General features: G+C 43.1%; 1 protein-coding gene across 1 annotated transcript in view; it reads right to left on the reverse strand.

The window, feature by feature from the left end:
- LOC126252418 (forkhead box protein C1-like) overlaps nt 1-9434 on the reverse strand; it is a 54734-nt gene extending 45300 nt beyond the window's left edge. The window contains exon 1 of the mRNA XM_049953308.1: nt 9167-9434. Within this exon, the coding sequence (XP_049809265.1) occupies nt 9167-9434 (268 nt within the window). The remainder of the gene's footprint in view (nt 1-9166) is intronic.
- Nucleotides 9435-23082: the final 13648 nt, after the last annotated feature.

The following is a 23082-nucleotide window of genomic DNA, read 5'->3' on the forward strand; positions in this document are numbered from 1 at the left end:
CTCCAAAACAGATTTCTTATATGTGAATATTGATTCTATGTTGCTATGAACACAGAAAGATGCTTGCAAACCGAATGAAATCAGCATAGTATGCCCATAGCGATCTCTCATCAGTGTGTAACAATGAGTGTGCTTTAGTTAGATGCTGTTAGTTAGTGCACTTAACACTTAGCTATGCACTTCTTTTCCGACGAAAAGTGCACAAAATGTCCATCAGTGTGAACTGCGCGAAGGGCCAAAAAAAAAAAAAAAAAAAAAAAAAAATTAGCAACTGTGCTCATTGTAAAGATGTGTTCGGAACATCTAGGGTTTCAGCTATACCATGTGAGTAAATTTAGAAATCAGTTGTGCAATAGAAAATAACTTTGATAATTACTGCACAAATAGCTCGGTCCATCACATTGAATAAGATACAGGTTGAATTTACAGTTACCAAGAATAAGGTAAAACCCAAAATAGTTAAAAAGTACCTGTCATGCAATACATTCTAAGTAATGAAGAATTAATTAGCAAACAGAGATTATGGATTTATAAAATAATAATAACAAAGCATCTCTATCATTTGAGAAAACACTTTTGCAAAATAATTTTTATTTTTTTTAATTTTTTTTATTTGGCCTTTGAGTGTGTACTCAATTTAGCCATCGGCAACACATAGTGATAATGTACACATAATTGAATAAACAAATACAGAAATGCATATTTACAAGAATAAAAAGCTTAACTGTTACAGTTTTGTACATAATGTTTTAAAAATTGAATTGAATTGAATTGGAAAATAATTAAAAGTGTCTTGGCTTACAATTCACACCAATTCTGAAATATCTTCATCAGCAAGACATATTTATAATTGACGTACACCATTAAAACCTACAGATTGTGACCAGTACTCTTGATGAAGTTAACGATCACTTTATATAGACGAACGTCTTTAGTGCACAAAAGAGAAGAAGCTGATTGAGGAAGATGGTAGCCCATACTCAGCAATATCTTCAAAAAGACCAACCGTTCACGGTCAAATCTGGGGCACATAAATAAGATGTGGTTGACATCAGCTTCCGACTCAGGATCACACTCACATGCTGGTGAACTGTAAACGTTGATCCGATGTAGATGTTGTGGGAAAGAGGCATGATTGAAGCGGAGTCTTATGATGGTAGAAATCGTGGATCGGTCCAGATGTGTCCTCATGAACCACGGCTGTGAAGGAATCCGAGGTTGTAGCACTGCGTAATAACCGCCTTTTGTCTGTTGAGAAACTTTCCACATTTCCTGCCATTGTTGTCTTGCGTGATCCTTGACTGCACGTAAGTAGTCTGTATAAGGAAGCTGCAGATCCAGGACGGTGCCTAACGTTGCCGCTTGTTTGGCTAATGCATCGACTTCATCATTATAGACGATACCAGAGTGGGAAGGTACCCACAACAAATGGATCGTCCGGCCCGTGCGTGTGCTGCGAATATATTCAGATATCACATCCAAGATATAACTGTTGGTCGTTTTGTTCCATCGACTGTACTGAATGTTTTTAAGAACGCTTTGCGAGTCAGATACTATCAATATCTTGGGGAAGGAAGTGCTAGACACAAACTTAAGTGCTTCCAAAACTGCCACTGTCTCCGCCGTAAAAATAGAAGTGCTCGTAGGCAGTTTGAAGGTTTTGCGGATCTGGATCTGAGGGCAGAAAAAAGCGCATCCTGTACACTCTTCTTGCGGAATTTTGGAGCCATCGGTATATACACAGAGGAAACCCGGCCATTGTGCTTGAACGATACGATTGAAGCCAACGCTGACATTAGTACTGTCGAGCCAGGTCGTACTTAAATAATGGACTGGGATCTGAGAGCAGAGCGTTTGAAGATCATATTCAAAAACATAAGTCCAACCCCTCGTCCAAGTCGTGGGAGATGGGCAACGGCACAAAGTAGGGGACTGCCTATAGGGGCGATGTACAGCGGGGACTTCGTGTGCCCCAGGACCGCTACGGTAGCTGGGAAGGCCCTATGAGAACCCTGAAACGTGACGGCTAACGGGGCTCTGGTGAAGCTGCGATAGGCCTAGCAAGCCAGTAGTGGATAAATCAACTGCTTTTAAAAAGGGAACATGCCTCGGATCACGGAACGGATTTAAAGGAAACCGACCAAGCAATGGAAAAGGATTACGAGATGGTTTACGACTGAGCACCTTAAACGTAAGGACTCTAACTGGGAAGTTAGAAGAAATTGTAGAAATGATGGAAAGGAGGAAATTGGACATCTTGGGACTTGCTGAGATTAGGTGGAGAGGAGTTGGTGAAAAACCACTAAGTAAAGGATGTAAACTGTACTGGATAGGGAATGAGAGGGGAAGAAATGGAGTGGCAATAGTGGTCAGAGAGGGTCTGCAGGAGGAGGTGGAAGGTATCAATGATCGAATGATAAAAGCCAGAGTACGAGTGAAAGGAAAAAGCATTGAAATCATCCAAGCATATGCCCCACAGGTGGGGTGTACAAAAAAGGAGATGGAGGAATTTGAAGATGACATGCAAAAGCTGCTAAATGGAGGTAATCAGATTATAATAGGGGACCTCAATGCACATGTTGGCACAGACAGGAAAGGGTTCGAGGAGATAATGGGACCAGAGGGGTGGTGGAACCGAAATAGAGAAGGAAAATTGTTGCTGGAATTCTGCAAGAGGAATGGGCTGGCGATCGCAAATTCCTGGTACAAGAAGAGAAGTAGCCACAAAATAACTTGGTACAGTGGAGACTGGTCCCAAACTTCAGTAGCAGACTATGTACTAGAGGATAGGCAGATGATGAGCAGCCTCACAGATGTTAAGGTCATTCCATCTGAGGCCTTAGACAGTGACCATCGGCTGTTGGTAGCCACCCTGAGAGAGAAAAAAGATAGGAGGGCAACAGATATACAGGAGAAAAGGTTGAAGACATGGATGCTGAAAGAGGATGAACGGAGGACCCAGTACCAGACACTGATCAGGAAGAAGCTGCCAAAGGAAGATCAGAAAACAGTGGAAGAAGAATGGGGAGATTTTAAGAGAGCTCTAGTTGAGGCAGCTGAGACTGTGTGCGGAAGAACTAGCACAAAGAGGAGAGGTAAGGAAACCCCATGGTGGAACAACATATGTAAAGAGGCAGTACTTCGAAAGAACAAAGCCTTCAGAGAATGGTTCCAGACCCGAACAGAGGAAGCTAGGGTAAAATATAAGGAAAGCAAGAAAGCGGCACAGACCATAGTAAGGGCGGAGAAGAAGAAGTGGATGGAAAAATGGACAAGAATGTTAGAAGAGGACAGTGAAGGGAACAAAAAAGTACTTTACACCATGGTAAGTAATAAGAGGAACGACAGAAGCGAGTGCCTGAGGATCATGGATAATAATGGAAGAGTTGTGGAGGAAATGCATGAGCTCAAAAAGATTTGGAAGGTGTACTTTGAAGATCTGTTGAATGCCACCAAGCGGGTAACTAACAGTGATGGAGAGCCTAAGGCAGCAGACGATTATAATAGTGGGGAAATTGATGATCTAACTTGGAATGAAGTGGAAGAAGCCATAAAGAGGATGAAAGGGGGCAAGGCACCAGGTTGGGACGAAGTAACAGTGGATATGATACGAGCAGCAGGAGTAGTAGGAACCCAGTGGCTATACAGAGTGCTGAGGGTGGTGTGGAAGGAGAACAGAATTCCTGAGGATTGGAAGAAAGGAATTATAGTCCCGATCTTCAAGAAAGGGGATAAAAGGAGATGTGGGAACTACAGAGGAATCACCCTGCTATGCCACTGTGGAAAAATCTATGAAAAGATCCTGGAGAAGAGAATAAGAAGAAGTATTGAAAGTAGACTGCAAGAGGAGCAGTACGGTTTCAGACCGGGAAGATCAACAACGGACCTCATATTTGCGGTAAGGCAACTGCAGGAAAGGCACTATGAGTACGGGAAGGACTTAATCATGGCCTTTTTAGATATTGAGAAGGCGTATGACAGTATCTGTAGGGATAAGCTCTGGGATGTGCTGAACGCAAAAGGGATAGATGAAGAGATAACACGAAAAGTCAGAAAAATGTATGAGGGAAGTGAGAGTTGTGTGAAAGTGGGGAGGGAACGTACTGCATGGTTCAAGCTGGAAAATGGGCTGCGACAGGGAAGTGCACTTTCGCCTTTATTGTTTATTATTGTTATGGATGAAATCCTACAGCAAGTATCAGATGCAATTGGAGATCATAAAATGAAAGCAGTGCTTTTTGCCGATGACCTGATGTTATGGGGAAATTGCGAGAAGGAGGTGCAAGAGCAGTTAGATGTATGGGAGGCAACGGCAGCACAATATGGAATGCATTTCTCTGCAAAGAAAAGTGAAATAATTGTCACAACAAGGAAGAAGAATAGGCCAAATGTGGATATAACTTGTGGAGGGGAAAAACTACAAGTGGTAGAGAACTTCAAGTACCTGGGAAGCATGATTGAAAGTAAGGGGGGAAACGCAATGGAAATAAATGAAAGGTGCAGAAAAGCAGGGCAGTTCTACAAATGCATTAGGGGGCTTATTTGGAGCAAGGAGGTGCCACAGAAATCCAAGGGAATTATATACCGAACCTACTTTGTCCCCATATTGACATACGGAAGTGAGACATGGGTAATGCACAAAAGCGACAAAAGTAGAATACAGGCTAGTGAAATGAAGTTCCAGAGGAGCAGGTTGAGTGTAACAAGACGAGACAGATTGCGAAATGTGTATGTGAGGGAAAGACTAAAGGAGGAACCAGTACAGGACAGGATAGAAAAATCAAGACTGCAGTGGTATGGACACATGAAGAGAATAGATGAGGGAAGAATTCCAAAGAGGATGTTTGATCTGCAACTGGAGGGGAAGAGGCCCAGAGGAAGACCAAGAGATAGATGGGTGAAGGGAGTGAAGGAATGTGTGACGAGAAGAGGAGAGAACTGGAAGAAGGTGGAAGAGGGGGAATGGTGGAAAGACAGAACACGATGGAGAGGCTTGTGTTCCCGACAGACCCAGCCAGTGGCTGGAAACTGTCCAAGATGATGATGATGATTTAAAAACAGGTAGATGCGCTGAACGCCGTATAGAATGTATGACAGGTGACCAAGTGTCAAAGCTGGCACAAACGGCTGGCACTTTATTCCTTCTGTGGGATGCAATCCACAGTCGATAAATGCAGTCTCTACTTTGATAGACGAAACTGTCCATAATGGCCATGCCTTGAATGTAGAATTTGTCCGATAACATTTGGCGCCTAATGCTCAAGGGCATCTCCTATGCTTCTATTAAAAGGTCGTTGGTGGGCGTCGATCGCATGGCTCCAAGACAGGTACGAATGGCTCTATATTGAAGAGTAATTTGGAGAGATGAATCTTTGACGCAATGTGGTAGAATTGACAGCCATAGTCTAATCGAGATCGAATTATCCCTCGGTACATGGTGAGTAAAACACTCTGGTGCGCTCCCCACCAGACACAAGTGAGTGATCTGATTACATTTAAACCTTCTTCACACTTGGTAACGTTGGATCGGATGTGGGGCGCCCAGCTTAACCGAGAGTCAAAAATCATCCCCTGAAATCGAACGTGAGATTTTATTTGGAAGGTGTACTTGCCACAGGTAATGTGATCTTCAGTGCGAGCTGTCGTCGACTTGGAGAAGGGAACGACTGCTGATTTCTCAGCCGAGATCTCCAGCCCATTGATAGAGAGCCACTCATCGATGTGTGCGATGGTTGTGGTTAATGCCGTTTTGGCCTGAAGATATGAAGCAGCAGCAGAATAAACACATATATCATCAGCATACTGTAGGATTTTTGTGGGGGGAGTAAGTATGCGTTCTAGGTCGTGCATACATAGAGTATACAGGAGAGGACTTAAAACTGCACCCTGGGAGACATAAAAAGGTCCGATCATGGTACCTTTGAAACGGACGTAGATCGTTCTTTGAGTAATCAGGGTACTGATACCGTAGATCATCCGTGAAGGAATTCCGAATCCTGCCAGCTTGTCCAAGAGTATCGGTATTTGTACGTGATCATATGCACCCTTAACGTCAAGAAAAGCTGCCATTACTGTCTCTTTCGTTTGAAAGGCTTACACGTCATATTAAGCAAAAACAGGTTATCCATGGTCCCTTTGCCTTTTCTGAAGCCGTATTGACTCCGAGGCAACAAATTACTTTTTTCAAGCCACCATTCTAGTCTCCTTTTTACCATTCGTTCCAGTGTTTTTGCAACACACGACGACAAGGCAATAGGTCTATAATTAGTACCGACATTTGGATCTTTACCACGTTTGAGAATTGGAATTATTACTTGCGTCGTCCATGTTGATATGAGGTCTTTCTTCATCCAGTACTGATTAAAAATGTTCAAGAGAAAGTCTTTCGCTTCTATAGGCAAGTGTGCAGGCATAGAGTAATGTATGTGATCAGTGCCAGGGCAACTGTCGCTCGATACTTTAATAGCTTCGTTGAGTTCTTCTATAGAGAAAGGACGAAGGAGAACATAATAGCGGTCTTCTTCAGCAGGGAACCGATTGTTTAAAAATGGCACCGTGGGAGGAGCGATTGTATCTATGAATTCCTCTAACCAGGCCGAGGTGGCAGGAGGGGAGGAAGACAGTCTTCTTGTTCTAAAAGCTTTTACTTTATGCCAGATGCTTGCCATACTGGTTTCATTATTTAGGGACAGGCAAAATTGTTTCCAACTGTCCTTCTTGGTTTTCTTCAGGAATTTGGTAACTCGCGCATTCACTTTTTGTACAGCCAAGAAGTTCTCCAATGAAGGATTCTGACGATAGGTTTTCAAGGCGAGTCGTCGCTTCGCAACTTCCCGAGAGCATTCCGAATTCCACCAAGGAGGAGAACGGTGCTTTATTACTGTAAACTCTTTTTTCTTAGGGATACTGATGCCAGCTGCGACGTTCATAGCATTGAGTAAAACTGGGTATGCATCTTCGTCCCGTAAGTCACGTCTCGTATTTGCGAGTGCCCGCCGAACCGTTTCCTTATAAGAGGCCCAATTGGCTTCCTTGATTTTCCACGTACTATTAGAGTAACAGATGTGCGTAGTATCGACGTTGATGTTAATGTGAAACTCTATTGGGAGATGATCGGATCCCATTGAATCCTTTTTAACGCACCAATTAGATATTTTAGTAAAGCAGGGGGTGCAAAGAGTTACATCAACTGCGGAGGGTCTACGGAGAGCCATCGTTGAGTATCACTAGGTTATTATCTTCGATAACGCTTATCAAGGTCCTGCCGTTCCTGTCTGTCACGTCTCCTCTCCACGCTACATGGTGGGCATTCACGTCTCCAGCTACGATAAAGGGAGGACGAAGTTGACTTATTAATTGTCTCCAGTCATCTTCCACGATACTGTGGTGGGGAGCGTTATACAACGAGACAACTGTAAAGGTTTTGTGGGCAGTTCGTATCTCCACAGCAACTAATTCAAGGTTGGTGACAGGTACGTGTAACGGGTGTGGTCGATGCGGCAGCGAAGTTTTTACCAGTATAGCTACCCATCGAGACGGTCTTCCCTTACTATAGAATAATTTTGAAAGCGAACAGTTCGTTCGAATTTGAACCAAGTTTCACATAACAGAACGATATCAGGCTGACTTACGAACAGTTCTCGTTGCAAGCTTTCTCTATTAGAATTAGCCGATCTCGCATTCCACTGCAATACTTTTAAAGCCGCCATAATTTAGGGAGAGAGAGATTGAAATATGCCAGTAACGAGGTGTCGGTTATCGGAATTGTTCATAGCACTATTTTGTCTCATGTTTTGCATGACAATATCAATCACATTTATTATCTTATCTATAAGTTCAGCATGACGTTGAGGCTGTCGTTGATTCGGCGCTTGTGGGGTTGCTAATCTGTGAGCAGCAGTCTGGTATGGATTTTGGCTGACAGGAGTGAATGAATGTTGCATGGGATATAACAGGCTGCGGTACTGAGACCAGTCACGAACGTTACTTTGGTTGTTTACTTGCGCCTGCCGCCGGGGAGGCCGGTAAGCGACGTGTGTCTGATGGGGCACAGTTGCACACTGAGTTGCGTCCCCACTTCCGCGTTGTTGACTCTGCATGCTTGCGGCGGACAGCGGCGGGAAGAGTTGTGGGTTTTGAAAGTCCGGAGAGCTCAAATTTGTTGGAGCAGGAATGATCGGAGCCGGCAAGTGATGTTGTTGAACCCCGGTGACGGATGCATAGGTTGGCATACGAGCAATAGACAGCGCATCCCTGAAGTCAATGTTGTTGAACGTAGCTAATTCTTGAGCTCGTCGCCGTATGTGGTATTCCGGGCAGGAATGGTCCGTGGATGCGTGTTGTCCCCTGCAATGAGCGCAAATAGTGATAGGTGAGACACAGGATTCAACATTATGTGGACCACTACATTTAATGCATCTCACCTGAGATCGACATTGTTTGCTGATGTGCCCGTAACGAAGACAATTAAAGCACTGCCTGACAGTTGGTACATAAAGGTCTACGGGACATCTTGTTCCATGAACAGACACGGCTTCCGGTAAGGTTTGAGAGTCGAAGGTTAACAAACAGGTCTGCAATTTAACGATTTGGTCTTTACCATATCTCTTCGTAAACCTTCGAACGCCTACAACAGGGAAGGGAGATTGTACGACTTCCAAAATCTCCGCTTCTTCAAGGTTGGTGTCTACTTTCCTGATTACTCCCAGCTTATGGACAACAAAGGAAGGAATGTAAACTTCTATATTTTTTGACTTTAATACCTCACTGGTAACTAGGAAATTAGCCTTGTCTGGGGTTTTCAGTTCCACCTTAACTTTTGTTTTTCCTGCTGAAGAGATGTTAAGGATAGAATTCTTCACTTCTGGCAAGGAAATATGCAATAATTTCCCTAGTGCCATAGGGTGCAATCGGCCTAAGTTTTTGTCCAAATATTCCATGTAAACTACGAATGGTCCCCTATCTGTACGTTTGTAAAAGTTGAGAGACCTCGGAGTAGGTGCAGGTCTCACAGGAGGGGTGTTAGTTGCAGCATGTTGGTTAGGAGTGAGCCCAGACGCAGTTGCTACAGGGGGGTCAGCTACATTTGAAACGTCAGTTACAGGTAAGAGTTGATTAGCGTCTGCTATGAAGATTTTGGAATTTCTTAAATCCAGACTGACCTCACTTTGTCGCTTGTTTCTCGTAGCGGAGAAGCTGGAGGAATCCTGTTCCGATAAATCCATATGCTCTTCTGCCGGCTGTATTCCAGATTCTCCCCGAACTACTGCTAACGAGTGGCTGATCACAGCCGTCGTGTTGTCCAATGTAGTGCCTGGAGGAGCTGGTAAGGGTGCTGCATCTGGATGTAGCCGCTGGGCAGGTGGTTGTTGTTGATGTTGTCCCATAGGGGCGTCGAAGTCACCACCCCCTTCTCCATACACCCCACCATACATGGCGGGACTTGCAGTCACCGATAGTAATGTCAGGTGTTAATGTGCCTAACAGAAAACCGTACCAAACGAAAGCTGTTACGCGCGTGCACTAGTAGGTAAACACAAGCGTCACACGGAAGAGCGACCGCGCAGCACGTCTTAACACTTCCGCGTCTGCAAGCGAACTGTTTGCAAAGCAATGCTTGTTTATCCTTTTCTGAAAGTAACTATGCAGTGTATAATACAACCACCATCTCCTCTTTCTAAGCGGAATGGCTCACGCATTGTGGAGGGATGCTGACTCAGTTTTTCAGGCAAGCAAATAAGAAGTTGTGACACACAAAATGGAAACCAAACATCGGCGCTATAGTGCTGATGTCAGCTGATTGTGTGGATAATTTTACATTACGAAATCATGCGTGTAGAGTGTGTGTGTGTGTGTGTGTGTGTGTGTGTGTGTGTGTGTGTGTGTGTGTGGTGATTGGTAGTGCGATCTGAATGAAGCATTCAAGCATTAACTTTTCACGTTATTAAATAACTTCTTTGCAAAAGCGTTGTATGTAAGGGGTAAACCGAACGAGGTTGTGCTGTTTTAAATACAGTTGCCTTGATTTTGGAAGGGTAGTGGCTGCAGTCTCCATCCAGTTGTCGTGATTTAGATTATCCGCGTTTTCCCTCAAATATATCAGTCAAATGGCTCGTACTGTAAGATCTCGGCCAGCTACCTGACCCATTCTTGTCAATCTTGATCAATAGGTATGTAAATGCCTGTACATATTTTTTCCTACTTAAAATACAATACCATGGCAAGCCCATTACCCATGCAAAAAGATACACGGATTAATAAAACTACTATTACTGCTCTTACTACTGCTATTACTATTAGTGCCATCACAGCGAAACAATAGCGCAATCGGAGCTATACTTGGTAAATACGTACATATGAACTCCTCCAGCAAATGATCTGCATTTATATCTTTACTCATACACTGCAAGCCATATCATGGTGTGTGGTGGAGGGTACTTCTGGTTTCATTATGTTCTCGCAATTATGATATAAAGTCACGCAGGAAGAATGCTACCATATTGCATACCAATAGGACTACTGTACATTTGTCATGTTTTTCACTAAATAAGGAGGCATCAGCTGATAAACCGAGGACTTTATTTGACGGGTTTCGGGGAGAACCTATCCTCTGACTGTCTACAAACCAGAAATAGATAACAAATATGAGAACATTTGATTATGCAAAGAATATACAAGCGTACGAAACTACAAGTATCGACAAAACTAAACAGCGGAAATACACATCATGAACATCATGATGACGAGACATATAAAGGCAGTTTGTGACAAACGAAGCTGTCATGGCAGACCAACTGCTTAGATGCAACGGAGTTGCCGGGAAGACAATTTAAGCTGCCCCCCTTCCCCTATTCCATGTTACATTCAAGAATGTTACGCTGGAAGAAGAAGCATCAGAATCTCTCCTTACGAGCTGTATTTTCACCGATATCCTCATTGTGTGGTGCGATGATATCTGTTTAATTGAAGAATGTGAATTACGATTTCAGATTGGCTGTGTATTTGCATAATCCATATAAATTCGCCTGTGTCGGCAAAGACATCGCATAATTCAGTTGCATCCCCAACCAAACTCGATTTTCTTTAATATGTAAGTCACTGTATCAAAAGAATAATTCTAGAAATAGTATTGCAGGCTCTCCTGTCGCCAACAAGAGAGAGAAAATATAGTTAGAAGAATAATAGGAATGACGACATTATTTATTTGCTTCAAGTTCAACTGCCGTCAATTAATTACTCGTCAGTGACTGGCAATGAGATTGTATATGGCTTTCCGAAACAGAGCAAACGAAATTCTTCACTTACGTAAAAATATGAAAAATAGATTCAGACTTGTAACAAGACACGAGTGCTTCTCTGAGGAGCGATGGCGTTCGACGCATTGCGCATAGTGTCTAGTAAGAAGTCAGCATGGCTCGGTCTTCAGAAGCGTTACAAATTCTGCCAGTGATCAGCCGATACCTGAAAATGTGAACGCTATTTCCATAGTAAACATGTATCAGTTTCAACAAATGTTAAAACTCTTGAAACTGCGTAGTGCATACATTTCGTCAGCTGTTGCAAGTAGCGAATGTCGCAGATAAGTTTCTGGCGCTATAGAGATAATTTCGGGAGATGTACGTGGGGAGAAACTGTATTTTTGCCGACAAACGAAGTCCGAGAATAGCCTCGCGGTCAAGATACACTGACACGCGCCGCAGTGATCCGCCAGTGCGGGACGCCAGGAATTGTTCTTCTGTTGCCTCAGATGAAGAGCTGGATATTCATAATCCTTGTAGAGCTACGCAGGTTATGGTTGGAGCCGACTAGACTAGCTTAAAGGCTTCTGATTTCCCAATGGGGTTGGGGTTTTTCAAAATCCACGGGACAGAAGCTTCTGAAGGTCCTGGCAAAAATTAGCAGGCTACAGAAACGCCATTTAGATAATATGGAAAGGCTAATGAAAATGCCTACATAATTATTCTGATTCTGACTTGCTAAAAGGGCTAAATGTTACATAATTTCGTGGAGGGTTTTGGAGTTCGCAAAATAGAACAGTTGGCCAGCATCAGTCGTGGGTTTGAGGTCGCAACTCGTGGACCCTGCCGGGCGAAGATGGTGTTTGGCGGTGTTTCGCTTGACACAGGAGCTAATGATACTTGGTGATCGACAAAGTTACTTCTCGTTTACGGAAAGACTACGAGAATTTGTATTCCGCTTTCCTTCCACGGGCATGGAATCTTGGTTCAAATGGTTCTGAGCACTATGCGACTTAACTTCTGAGGTCATCAGTCGCCTAGAACTTAGAACTAATTAAACCTAACTAACCTAAGGACATCACCCACATCCATGCCCGAGGCAGGATTCGAACCTGCGACCGTAGCGGTCGCTCGGATTCAGACTGCAGCGCCTAGAACCGCACGGCCACTCCGGCCGGCATGGTATCTTGTTTAGTTTCTCAGGATCGGGTAAGACCACCACCATTTAGCTGGATTAACGGGAGGTCGAGCTACGCTGAGGTATTTTCCCTCCCCCCCTGCCCCCTCCGCCCCCCCTCCACCTGCCCGCCATCCCCGGAAGCCGGAAAAACGTTCGTTTGAGCAGTTATTAGAGAGCTACTTTCAAGCTACAGAAAACAGGCGTTAGTACTCTTTCACAGCTACGATGAGTCATGGACCCTGTGCTCGATGTTTGCTCAAACGCTTTTCGTCCCATCTGTGTTTAGAATTTTGTGCATCCTGAGGCATCACGTGGCCACGTGCAGCACTGCGGCACGTTGTTCATAGGGGAAATACGGAGGCAACAGTTTTATCATGTGCTATTTATATAAGGAATGCAAAAGAAGCAGCTCGTGGTGTAATATTCATTTCGAAACAGACTATAGTTCAAAGTGTACTAATACTTTGCTATGTGGTGACTTAACATAGATTTTTGTTATTGGTAGGCTGCAATACTGTTAAGATATAGCATTTATAGTCAGATTAAAATCTACACAGCAATGCAGAAAGCTAGTAAGAAGGAATACAAATTTCTTGCAAAAATAAAAAATGAAATTGTTGATTGTATACACCAGGATTGGTTGTAAATACCAGAACTAAGGACAATAAGTTATTTCATGACTGTTTCAAGCTGTATAAAAAAACCAAGAAACTACGCAACAGGCAGTTTATATTCTACACTAGGGATAAGTCACATGGGGAATTAAAATGATAAAACATGGTGTGCTGCCAGTCTATAATTTAGCAAAGAATTGCATTTTTAAAATTGAAGACGTAAACAGCGAAATTAAGAAATAACTTCAATCCCAGACAAGGCACCAGCGAAGTCTTGAAACATGTTTTTTCATCTACAAAAATTGTGGTTCTCGGAAGCCAGGTTTGTTAAAGTAACCATATATTCTACGAAAGCTGTCAATATATTTGAAATAATATGTTTCATTCAATACTATTAACCAAATGCGCCTGCTTAGTCATCTTCAGGTAAAAATTTATGTATTTTTAGGAAGAAGAGATTAGTATTTAGCGTCTCGTCGACGACGAGGTCATTGGAGTGAAAACTCGGATTTCGGGATGCCAAGTTTTTTTGTAGCACCGGTGCTATGCAAACTCATGTTTGGTTCTTTTTTACGGCGTAATACCATACGTGACAGCAAATGAAAATGTGCACTTGAAATTGAGCGAGCAGTTGGAACTAGCCAGCACTGTAGCAGGAAACAATTTGTTTCGAATAAACTGGCTGCCCCTAGGGAAAAGAACAGTTTATATTATGTGATTAATAAAAGCCAAATCTACAGGCCTACAACGCGCAGCAAGTGAAATAGGCCAGATACTTTCCCTTTATTGAAATAAATGGCTGGGATTTAGTTAAAAAGTACCTCTTTAGAAAGCAATTCACAGTTCGTTGGTCCATGTTCCCTGAATTGTTGAAAAAAATAAAAAAACTCACTTTTGAGAAAGAGCGCTCTTTCATTGACATAAAATCAGATATTGCAGACCATACTTATACTCAGTTAATAAGAGGGTCAGATAAACCATTTAGGAAACGTGAAGACGAATAAAAAATATTTTGGTACAGCAGGACCCCACCTCTATGAACTACGCTCCACTGAATGTGTGGGACATATGGTCTCCAGGGAGCTTTTGTCGCCCATATGGTGCTAACTGACCTTTTCAATTATAACAAATCTTCAGTTTTCTGTTGCCTTTGAGTGGCGTAGTTTCAAGTTATAGTACGGAAACAGCCAAACACGAAGATTCTTTAAACACCGTCATTTTACTACTACAAATCGTGCCAACAACGACGCCTTTTCGAGAGGTGCTCAGTTTGCTTGTCCATTAAAGCAGCATACATATATACATGGAACGTAAGTTATAGTATCTTCAGCCTATCTCAGTCCACTGCTGTGTACAGGCCTCTTCCATTTGTTTCCATTGTCTTAGATCTTCAGCCGATCCAGCCACCACCTTCACGTCATCTTTTGGGGTCTTCCAATGCCTCTCTTGTGGTCCCATGGTCTCCAATGAACAATTCTAAGGATCTGCCTGCTGAGATCTTGTATAGCTACGTGCCCGACTCATTGCCACCGTAGGCTTGTAATTCTCTCAAGTACCTCTCTTACTCTTCTAATGTCCTCTGATCGAATCCTATCCCTGAAGGTGCCTCCTAGTATATGATATTCCTTGACTCGTTGTGTGCGTTTTATTTTACAAGCACTTGCCTTTGCATCATAGACTCCAGGCTGTGGGTTGTAACTGGTAGTAGTAAGCAGGTTATTTGGGACATCCTTAGTGGTCAGGATAAGTCTTAGTTTCTGGAACGCTGCTCAGCTCTGCCCTATTCTGCGAGGAATTTCTGTAGTTTGATTGTTTCTCCCTACTGCAAATTTTGTGGTCTAGATAGATGTATTGATCAACAGCTACTGCAGAATGGTTTTTGCCTGTTAATGGTTAGTTGTCTAAGCTTAGAATTTTCGTTTTACTGTATATTCATTCTCAAGCCTATCTTTCCAGAGGCAAGTTTAGTTCTTGGATTATACTCTTTAGCTCTTCCAGATCTCGATTTATAAGTACAACATCGTTGGCAAAGTGCGGATGGTTCAGATATGAGCCATTAATTTTTATTTGTCTGTTATTCCAGTCCAGTGATCTGAATACATCTTTCAGTGCAAGGAGGGAACAATTTATGAGACATTGTGTCAGCTTGGCGAACTTCTTTCCCAGTTAGGGCATACTTGTAATAAGGCCTTCATCCACTTTGTCATTGTTTCTTGTTCCCAGTCGTATTTCAAGAGCTTTATATGCCCTGAATTTATCCTGGCATTTTCAAGCGCTTTCACGATTGCCAAAACCTTCACGGAGTCGAAAGCTTTTTGATAATACATAAAGGCCAGAGGAATCCTGGTGTTACACTGTTTTCTCAAGAAGAAGGCGAATAGTTTGGATATGACCCATAGACGAAAAACCTTTCCGAAATTTCTTTAACAGGTTGTTCGCTGTGGAGCAGTTTGTTACAATTTTAGTCAGGAGTTTGCAAAGATGCGATAACTAACTAACGGGTCGATACTTATCCAAGTTTTTCTTGCCATTGGTTTTGATGAGTAGTGCCACTTTAGCATTTTCCCATTTTTTTGGTACTCTGGTATTCCAGAGTTGATGCATTTGTTGATTAATATCCTCAAAGTTGCCTCCACCTGGTTTCAGTATATGATTAGTTATTATGACCTCTCCACAGGCTTTTCTTTTGTTGTTGAAGAAACACTTTCCAACCATCAACTGTTTTTGTTTGAGTCTATAATATCCTTCTTTCTCCAAGTTAACTGAAATAATGTACTAATTTTCTCTTGAATGAATGTGTACTGTACTGGGCGACTGTGCAGATAAGAAAAATAAAAAAAAAATTATGAATGATTATGAAGTTGATAGCAGGACTTTTCCTAGCAAACATTTTGAAGATTCTCTGAAAATAATAATAATAATAATAATAATTGCAGAATGAGATTTTCACTCTGCAGCGGAGTGTGTGCTGATATGAAACTTCTTGGCGGATTAAAACTGTGTGCCGGACCGAGACTCGAACTCGAGACCCTTGCCTTTCGCGGGCAAGTGCTCTACCGACTGAGCTACCCAAGCACGACTCACGCCCCCTCCTCATAGCATTACTTCCAGCAGTACCTCAGTTGGTAAAGCACTTGCCCGCGAAAGGCAAAGGTTCTGATTTCGAGTCTCGTTCCGGCACACACTTCTAATCTACCAGGAAGTTTAATAATAATAATTATTATTATTGGATCTCCAGCAATATAGATTCGCTGGAGGAAGAGTTCTTCTGAATCTCGGCGATGTTGATCCCGGGACTCCACAGCTGCGGTGATCGACATTTAGTATTGGTGTTTCTGCATAATGTCAAAGAAAAACGGGAGCAGATCCTTAATTGTTGTAGCGAGAATAAATCCATGTCCGGTTTATTGAATGTTACTTTTGAGAAAAGACAGCAGTGTCGGTCGTCGCTGGGTTTGATCCGTGTTGTTATAAATTCGATGAAGGCTCTTGAAGTAATTTTCGCCACGGGATGTAAATCTTGCTGGTAAATGTGAAGTGTCGGGATTTTAAAAGAATGAATTACCTTTTCCTGTTTTGTTGTCTTTGACGATGATTATACTTGCCGTTTATTCATCAAGATGAGCTCTTTCGAATTACAGTGGTTTCTAATCTTTCCATCTTTTCTATATAGACACCAAACATTTAAGTTACAATTCTGACTGCAATGGGGGACTATCCCTTTCATACAACAATATATGCCTTTCTCTACTCTCGCTAGGAAGACACACACACAAAAAATGTGAAAATGGAACAAGTAATGTACACAAAAATATAATAGAGATACATACATAGCATAATCTGTTCATGAGTAGTTGCAAGGCAAAAACAGGTGTGGTGAATACACAAATCATTTCCTTTTTTGGTTGATAGAAAATCCAAAACTTCATAATAGATGTAAGAAAAGAACACAACAAGCTCCACAAAAGACTAATAGAAATGTGCTCAACATACCAACATTTAAGTTAATGAGGAACAAAAGGTAAGAAACCAAAGAGTTAGGAGCTGTACATGTAGTCTCTGTAGTATAAGCCAAGGACCTAATCAATATTCTATAATTAAAGTTCATACCCAGGACTAGTTGACAGCTGATGAGAACTAGATAGAATATCTTTGGAAGACATCTTAGTCGAAATAAAATGTAAAAAAAGATGAAAGTGAAACTACAACCTGGAGACCGATAGAAGCCATATAGAATAAAAGAATTACAACAGTAAAAACATAAATAATGAACTAGCAGCATGTTATAGTTGCGGATGCTTCCGCTGCCAGAGTCAGTTGACATAAAATATTTCTGAGTCTATAGTAGACCCAGAAGAGGGCCACTGTAACCGTGGCCGAAATGTTAGTTTTGCCACATCATGACCCGGTACTATACAAAGAAAACTTTTACATTAACTAGTAGCATAATCACCACGCAGCAGTCAAAAAAGAGTGTAAATAAAATAATAATACTGTTAATGACAAATAAAAGCGTGTTTTAGGTAATGTTTACACGTAAGTTAAAGCGTGAATTAAAGCTCTTAAATAGATTAAAAACTAGTAAGACGGAAAAATATACAGTCCATCGATGACATAAGCGATGTCAATCGATGACATAAGCGATAAGTGCGTAATAAAGGATTACACACGTGATCAGCCGGCCGGAGTGGCCGAGCGGTTCTAGGCGCTACAGTCTGGAACCGCGCGACCGCTACGGTCGCAGGTTCGAATCCTGCCTCGGGCATGGATGTGTGTGATGTCCTTAGGTTAGTTAGGTTTAAGTAGTTCTAAGTTCTAGGGGACTGATGACCTGAGAAGTTAAGTCCCATAGTGCTCAGAGCCACACGTGATCGTCGTCTCAAGTAACCAGCCCTAGTTGAAAGTGTGAAATTGCAGATAGTTATCCATACTGGAAATAGTAACCTAGATACACACAGTGAACTATTTTCGTTACGATGTATAGTCTAATAGTAAAATGTAGATGTCAAGAAACATAATGTTACAGACCCGTGAACAACAATAAATACAAAATGGTCCATCGGTGGAATACACACACACATAAATATATATATACCAAATATGGGCCTCTACTGAAAACGATGAAACCCAACGTCCCCGAAGTTTTTCTTGTAAAGTAGAACATCTTGCATCACATTGGCCACGTTCCTCTTCACGAAGAAAAACTCTGATTTGTCTTATTCAGACTATCCCGCTACAGAAAAAAACTCACTGCTGAGGTGTCACAAAGCTTGACCAACCGCTAGTCCACGAACGCTTTGTCGTCCAGTGTTAAGTCGGCTTAAAAGTGAATGGATTCTGTCCGCGACGGCGACTGGAACTTGGTGCGACACCACGGAAGTTCCGACGAGGGATGAAGAGAACTTGCCAGTACTCATGGTGCGTGGAGACGACCGAGCCGCTCCTTGGCGTGGCCTCGCAGCGCACGCAGAGGCGCCGCCCCCTGCTAACGGGCCGTCCTCTCGTCACGACACGAGTGATTCTCGACGAGATAAATGGCCGAGGGGTGGGAACGGCCGCGGCGCCATCAAACGGCACAAAATAACAACTGCTCTTCACGCTTTCCAGATATAACGCTCAGATAATTGATAAATTATGTGGGAAACGCGCCGGAGACAGAGTGAAGCGACCCTGTTTTTTGCTGTCAATATTTACTGACCCGCTCCAGCCGTGGAGCGCATAGCCCGAGGACAGGTGTAGACACGCTTCGCGTATTATCTGTATATACCCCCGGTCCCGTGGAAGGATGCGGACGTGGCGAGGTCTCAAAACATTCGTTCGCTTCAGCTAACACGAGAGGAAGAGAGGGCAAAGGCAGCAGGAGAACACTTGCGACTACCGGCAGAAGCATCACGATAAAGAAATTTTTACAACTTCTTTCTTTCTTTGTACTCTGTAACAAGACGGCTCAGTTAGTTAACTTAATTTGATATTGTTACGAATGCGATATTTTATTCACACACGTAACTCGCAGTATTTTACGTCTGCCTTTTTTAGCCCCTTTACAGGTTTAGAAATAAATAATTCCATTACAGAGACACGTAAGAAACGTAATCCTGCCATAACAGTAGGTCTATTAATCAAACTGAAGGCTCGAATACTCCACGTATTTCCATTCTAGTATGCGAATCCAAGGTAAATACCTGTTGACTTTAGTTACAGACAGCGTAATGTACCTATAGTAGCAAAATACAGGGTGCCACGCGAATTGGCATGCATTTCAGATTCCTCATATAACTTTCAATAAATATTTAATCATCAGAACGTGTATGCTCAGCGAGCATACTCGTTCAGTATGATTGCCAAATTGACGTTCTACGTCTTCGAGACGAATTGTAATGTTTCCAACCACCCTGGACACAAGTTTTCTGTGATTCCCTGGAAAACAGTTGTGACAGCTGCTCGCAGTTACATTAGACGACATGGTTTGTTGCGGTAGACACTCTCCTTCAAATGTTACGAAAATAACTAATCATACAATTAATATCCGGGCTATATGGCGGTCATATTGAACCGGCTGAAAACGATTTCGTCTTTTTCTCTTGTCACTAAGGACTATAATTTTTTTTAAGAATTCAAGGGAGTTTCGAGATGTGGTACTATTTCCAGCAAAAACACGAAATAATTTTCAAGCATATCTTATAGAATGCTGGATAGTTGAAAACTATATGTCCCAGTGGTACAAAAGTGCAATCACAACTTTGTTATCTTTTTGTAAATTTTTACTTGTATTCGTGGCATGCTGTCATAATAAACGTTAATTTTGTGAAAAATTTTAAACGTTAGAGAAGATAAATTTCTTTTTCAAACTAGCTAATAATGTTTCCTCTCGATAACCGGTTTCGGTAATCAGTGTTATCAATTCGAGATCTGGAAAGCATTGTCAGAATGTGACCATACCTAGCATATGTAATATACAGACTAAGATACAATGTAAAAGAAAAAAAAAACAATATAAGAAAAAAACAATAATCCTCAACAAGCAGGTGATTGCATATGTCTTAAAGTAACAGTAAAACTCTCTTTCTCATGAATTTGAGTTACATGCAATGGCTTGTAGGCCGAGATCTGTTTCTCTTATTATTTTTTACACCTAACACTGTATATTACAAAATGGTTCAAATGGCTCTGAGCACTATGCGACTTAACTTCTGAGGTCATCAGTCGCCTAGAACTTAGAACTAATTAAACCTAACTAACCTAAGGACATCACACACATCCATGCCCGAGCCAGGATTCGAACCTGCGACCGTAGCGGCCGCTCGGCTCCAGACTGTAACGCCTAGAACCGCACGGCCACTCCGGCTGGCAGTATATTACATTCGTTTTGTATAGTCACACTGCATAAATGCTTTCTAGATCTGAAAATTGAAATATTGTTTACCGGGACCGGTTATCGAGGGTAATGGTTATTACTAGCGATCCTGAAAAAGATCTAGTGTACTGCATAAAATCTTTTCGGTTTTCAAGGCGCGTCAGTTCGATTAAAATTCTCGAGCTTTCGGGGCTACTTCCACCATTGTGGTCAGGACTAAAACTACTGACTGCCGGGACTCGCACGATTTTCCGCTCATATACCCACAATTACATGTACGATGCCCATCCCAGCATTAAATTTACCATCGAGATGGAGAAGGATGAGAAGCTACCGTTCTTGGATGTTTCAGTTGAGAGGAAAGCAGGACGTCGGCTTGGTCATTCAGTGTGCAGGAAACCGACACACACGATTCATATCTGAATGCCGATATTTTTCACCACCTTGTATACGAGAAAGCAGTATGAACACGTAAATACAAAGACTCAGAGTTATTTCTGACGACGACCACCTACACTATGAATTGCAGCACTTGAGACACTTGTTCAGAGAGAATGGTTACAGCAAAAGACACACTGCACACGCTTTCAGGTGTCACCGAAGAAGGACGCTCTGGGAATCGGCAAAAGAAATCAAGCCAGCGACTTTCCTGCCATACTGTGGGGCAGTGCGCAGGAAGTTAAGACATGTGCTGCAGAGACATGGACTGAGACTAGTGTTCCGGCCCTTCCCCACGATATGAGAATGTTGCGCCCTGTTAAAGACGACATAGCTCTTCGTGCGCTCGGTGTGTATGGCGCCCCTAGCGAGTGTGGCAGCATCTATATAGGCCAGACAATTCGTACAGTTACAGAGCGTTGTACCGAGGGAAAGAGAAATATTAAAGAAAGGAACTCGACAAGTCAGCCATAGCTGAGAATTGCCTGGAAAACAGACACAAAATACAGTTTGCGAGTCTTGGCCCATGAGTCAACATATCGGGATTCCGTTATAAAAGAAGCGGCTGAGATTAGAATAAACAACAATTCTACCATATACCACGGGTACATACTGAGCAAGGCGTGAGGGCTGGCTTAGGGAGTCGAAAGAAAGTAACGACGGAAGCTTGACGCTTGCAGGGAGGCGGGAGCGGCAGTTCCAAACGTGGGACCGGCCATCGCGCCACCTGTCGTCAGTGGGTTCCGCTGCGGGCCAGAGCTGCTACGAGCTGCCCAACTCAGCTTCCGCGCCCGCGTTGATTCGGCTCTCTCTTATTTGTGCCAGCAGCCGTGATCGTGGGTATATAAGCGGGAAATCGTGCCAGCCCCAGACATCCAGACGGTTGCCGCCTGCCGCTTGCCGATCGCCGCTGTGGTGTATGTTGCTGGCTGCCCGCCGCCTCTGCCCGCCGTCGCTGCCCGCCGCCGCTCCTGTCGTTGTCGCCGTCGCTGTCGCCGTGATGTCGCCGTGCTGTTTCTTCACCTTTGTCTCTACCTCCGTCTTCATTTTCATCTGATGCGTCGTCTGCCCGCTAATCGTTTTCGGTTCGTCAGTGGTATGCTCATCTCCATTTAAACATGGACACCTCAACCACCACCTTTATCTACACCTCGCTTCTAGGCGCTTCAGTCCGGAATCGTGCTGCTGTCACGGTCGCAGGTTCGAATCCAGTCTTGGGCATGGATGTGTGTGATATCCTTAGGTTCGTTAGGTTTAAGTAGTTCTAAGTCTAGGGGACTGATAACCTCAGATGTTAAGTCCCATAGTGCTTAGAGCCATTTGAACCATTTTTTCTACACCTCGCCTTCCTCTGCCCTCAACATCACCTCATGGAGTACCTCCTCTGACCCTCCCTTCTTATACCCAGCCTCCTCTCATTACTCAATAGAACGAAAAACTGGTCCAAGTTGCAAACTTATTTTTCATTTGATGACTAGTTTTGGGCCAAGTCCCATTTTCAAATCAACATAACAAAGTCGAAAATTTTCCAAAGATGTCAAAAAATATTTAATGAACATTAACAGTATATACAGATAACTCATTACTGTTTCCTCCCCTTCCATCTTCTCCTCCATATTGTATCCCCACACATTTCAGTCCACTCCCACTCCTGCCCCTGCCACCTCAAGGGTTTCCCCCCTACAACCCCAGCACCTCCATCACCTGTCCAGGTCATAGCCTGTGGGCCGCAATAGTCAATGTATTGACACCACCTCATGTTGGCACCTCTGAACCCCAGGAAGGGCCTGCCTCCTGTCACCTACCACTCCATCAACGCATCCCTCACCCATCTTCCCAGCTGCTGTCACATGAAAACCCCCTAAATGATCTAGTGTCAACCATGCTCCCACCCCCTCCACTAAAAAACCACCGACTGCTCCCATCCCTTCTGACCTGCCATAGAGTTATCCTTATTCCCAGAACCAGTCGCCTACCATGCACACCTTCATCCTCTTCCACACTGACCCCAGGTTCCTCGACATCCACACCCTCACCTTAAAAATCTGCAAATATCTCCCAAATGCCCCCATTTCTGAACCCATTCCCCACAAAGACTCTGCCCTCACCAAATCACCCAAACCCTCTCTCCACACTGACCTCTGCAAAAAGATCTCCCATGTCACCTTTGGCCACCATACCACCCTTACACCATTCCTTATTCCCTTCTCTCCCTGCCAGCCTCAACAACCTCAAAGTATGCTGAGGGATGGGAACAAG

This window comes from Schistocerca nitens, chromosome 4 (genome assembly GCF_023898315.1).
Source record: "Schistocerca nitens isolate TAMUIC-IGC-003100 chromosome 4, iqSchNite1.1, whole genome shotgun sequence".
NCBI classification, from domain to species: Eukaryota; Metazoa; Arthropoda; class Insecta; order Orthoptera; family Acrididae; genus Schistocerca; species Schistocerca nitens.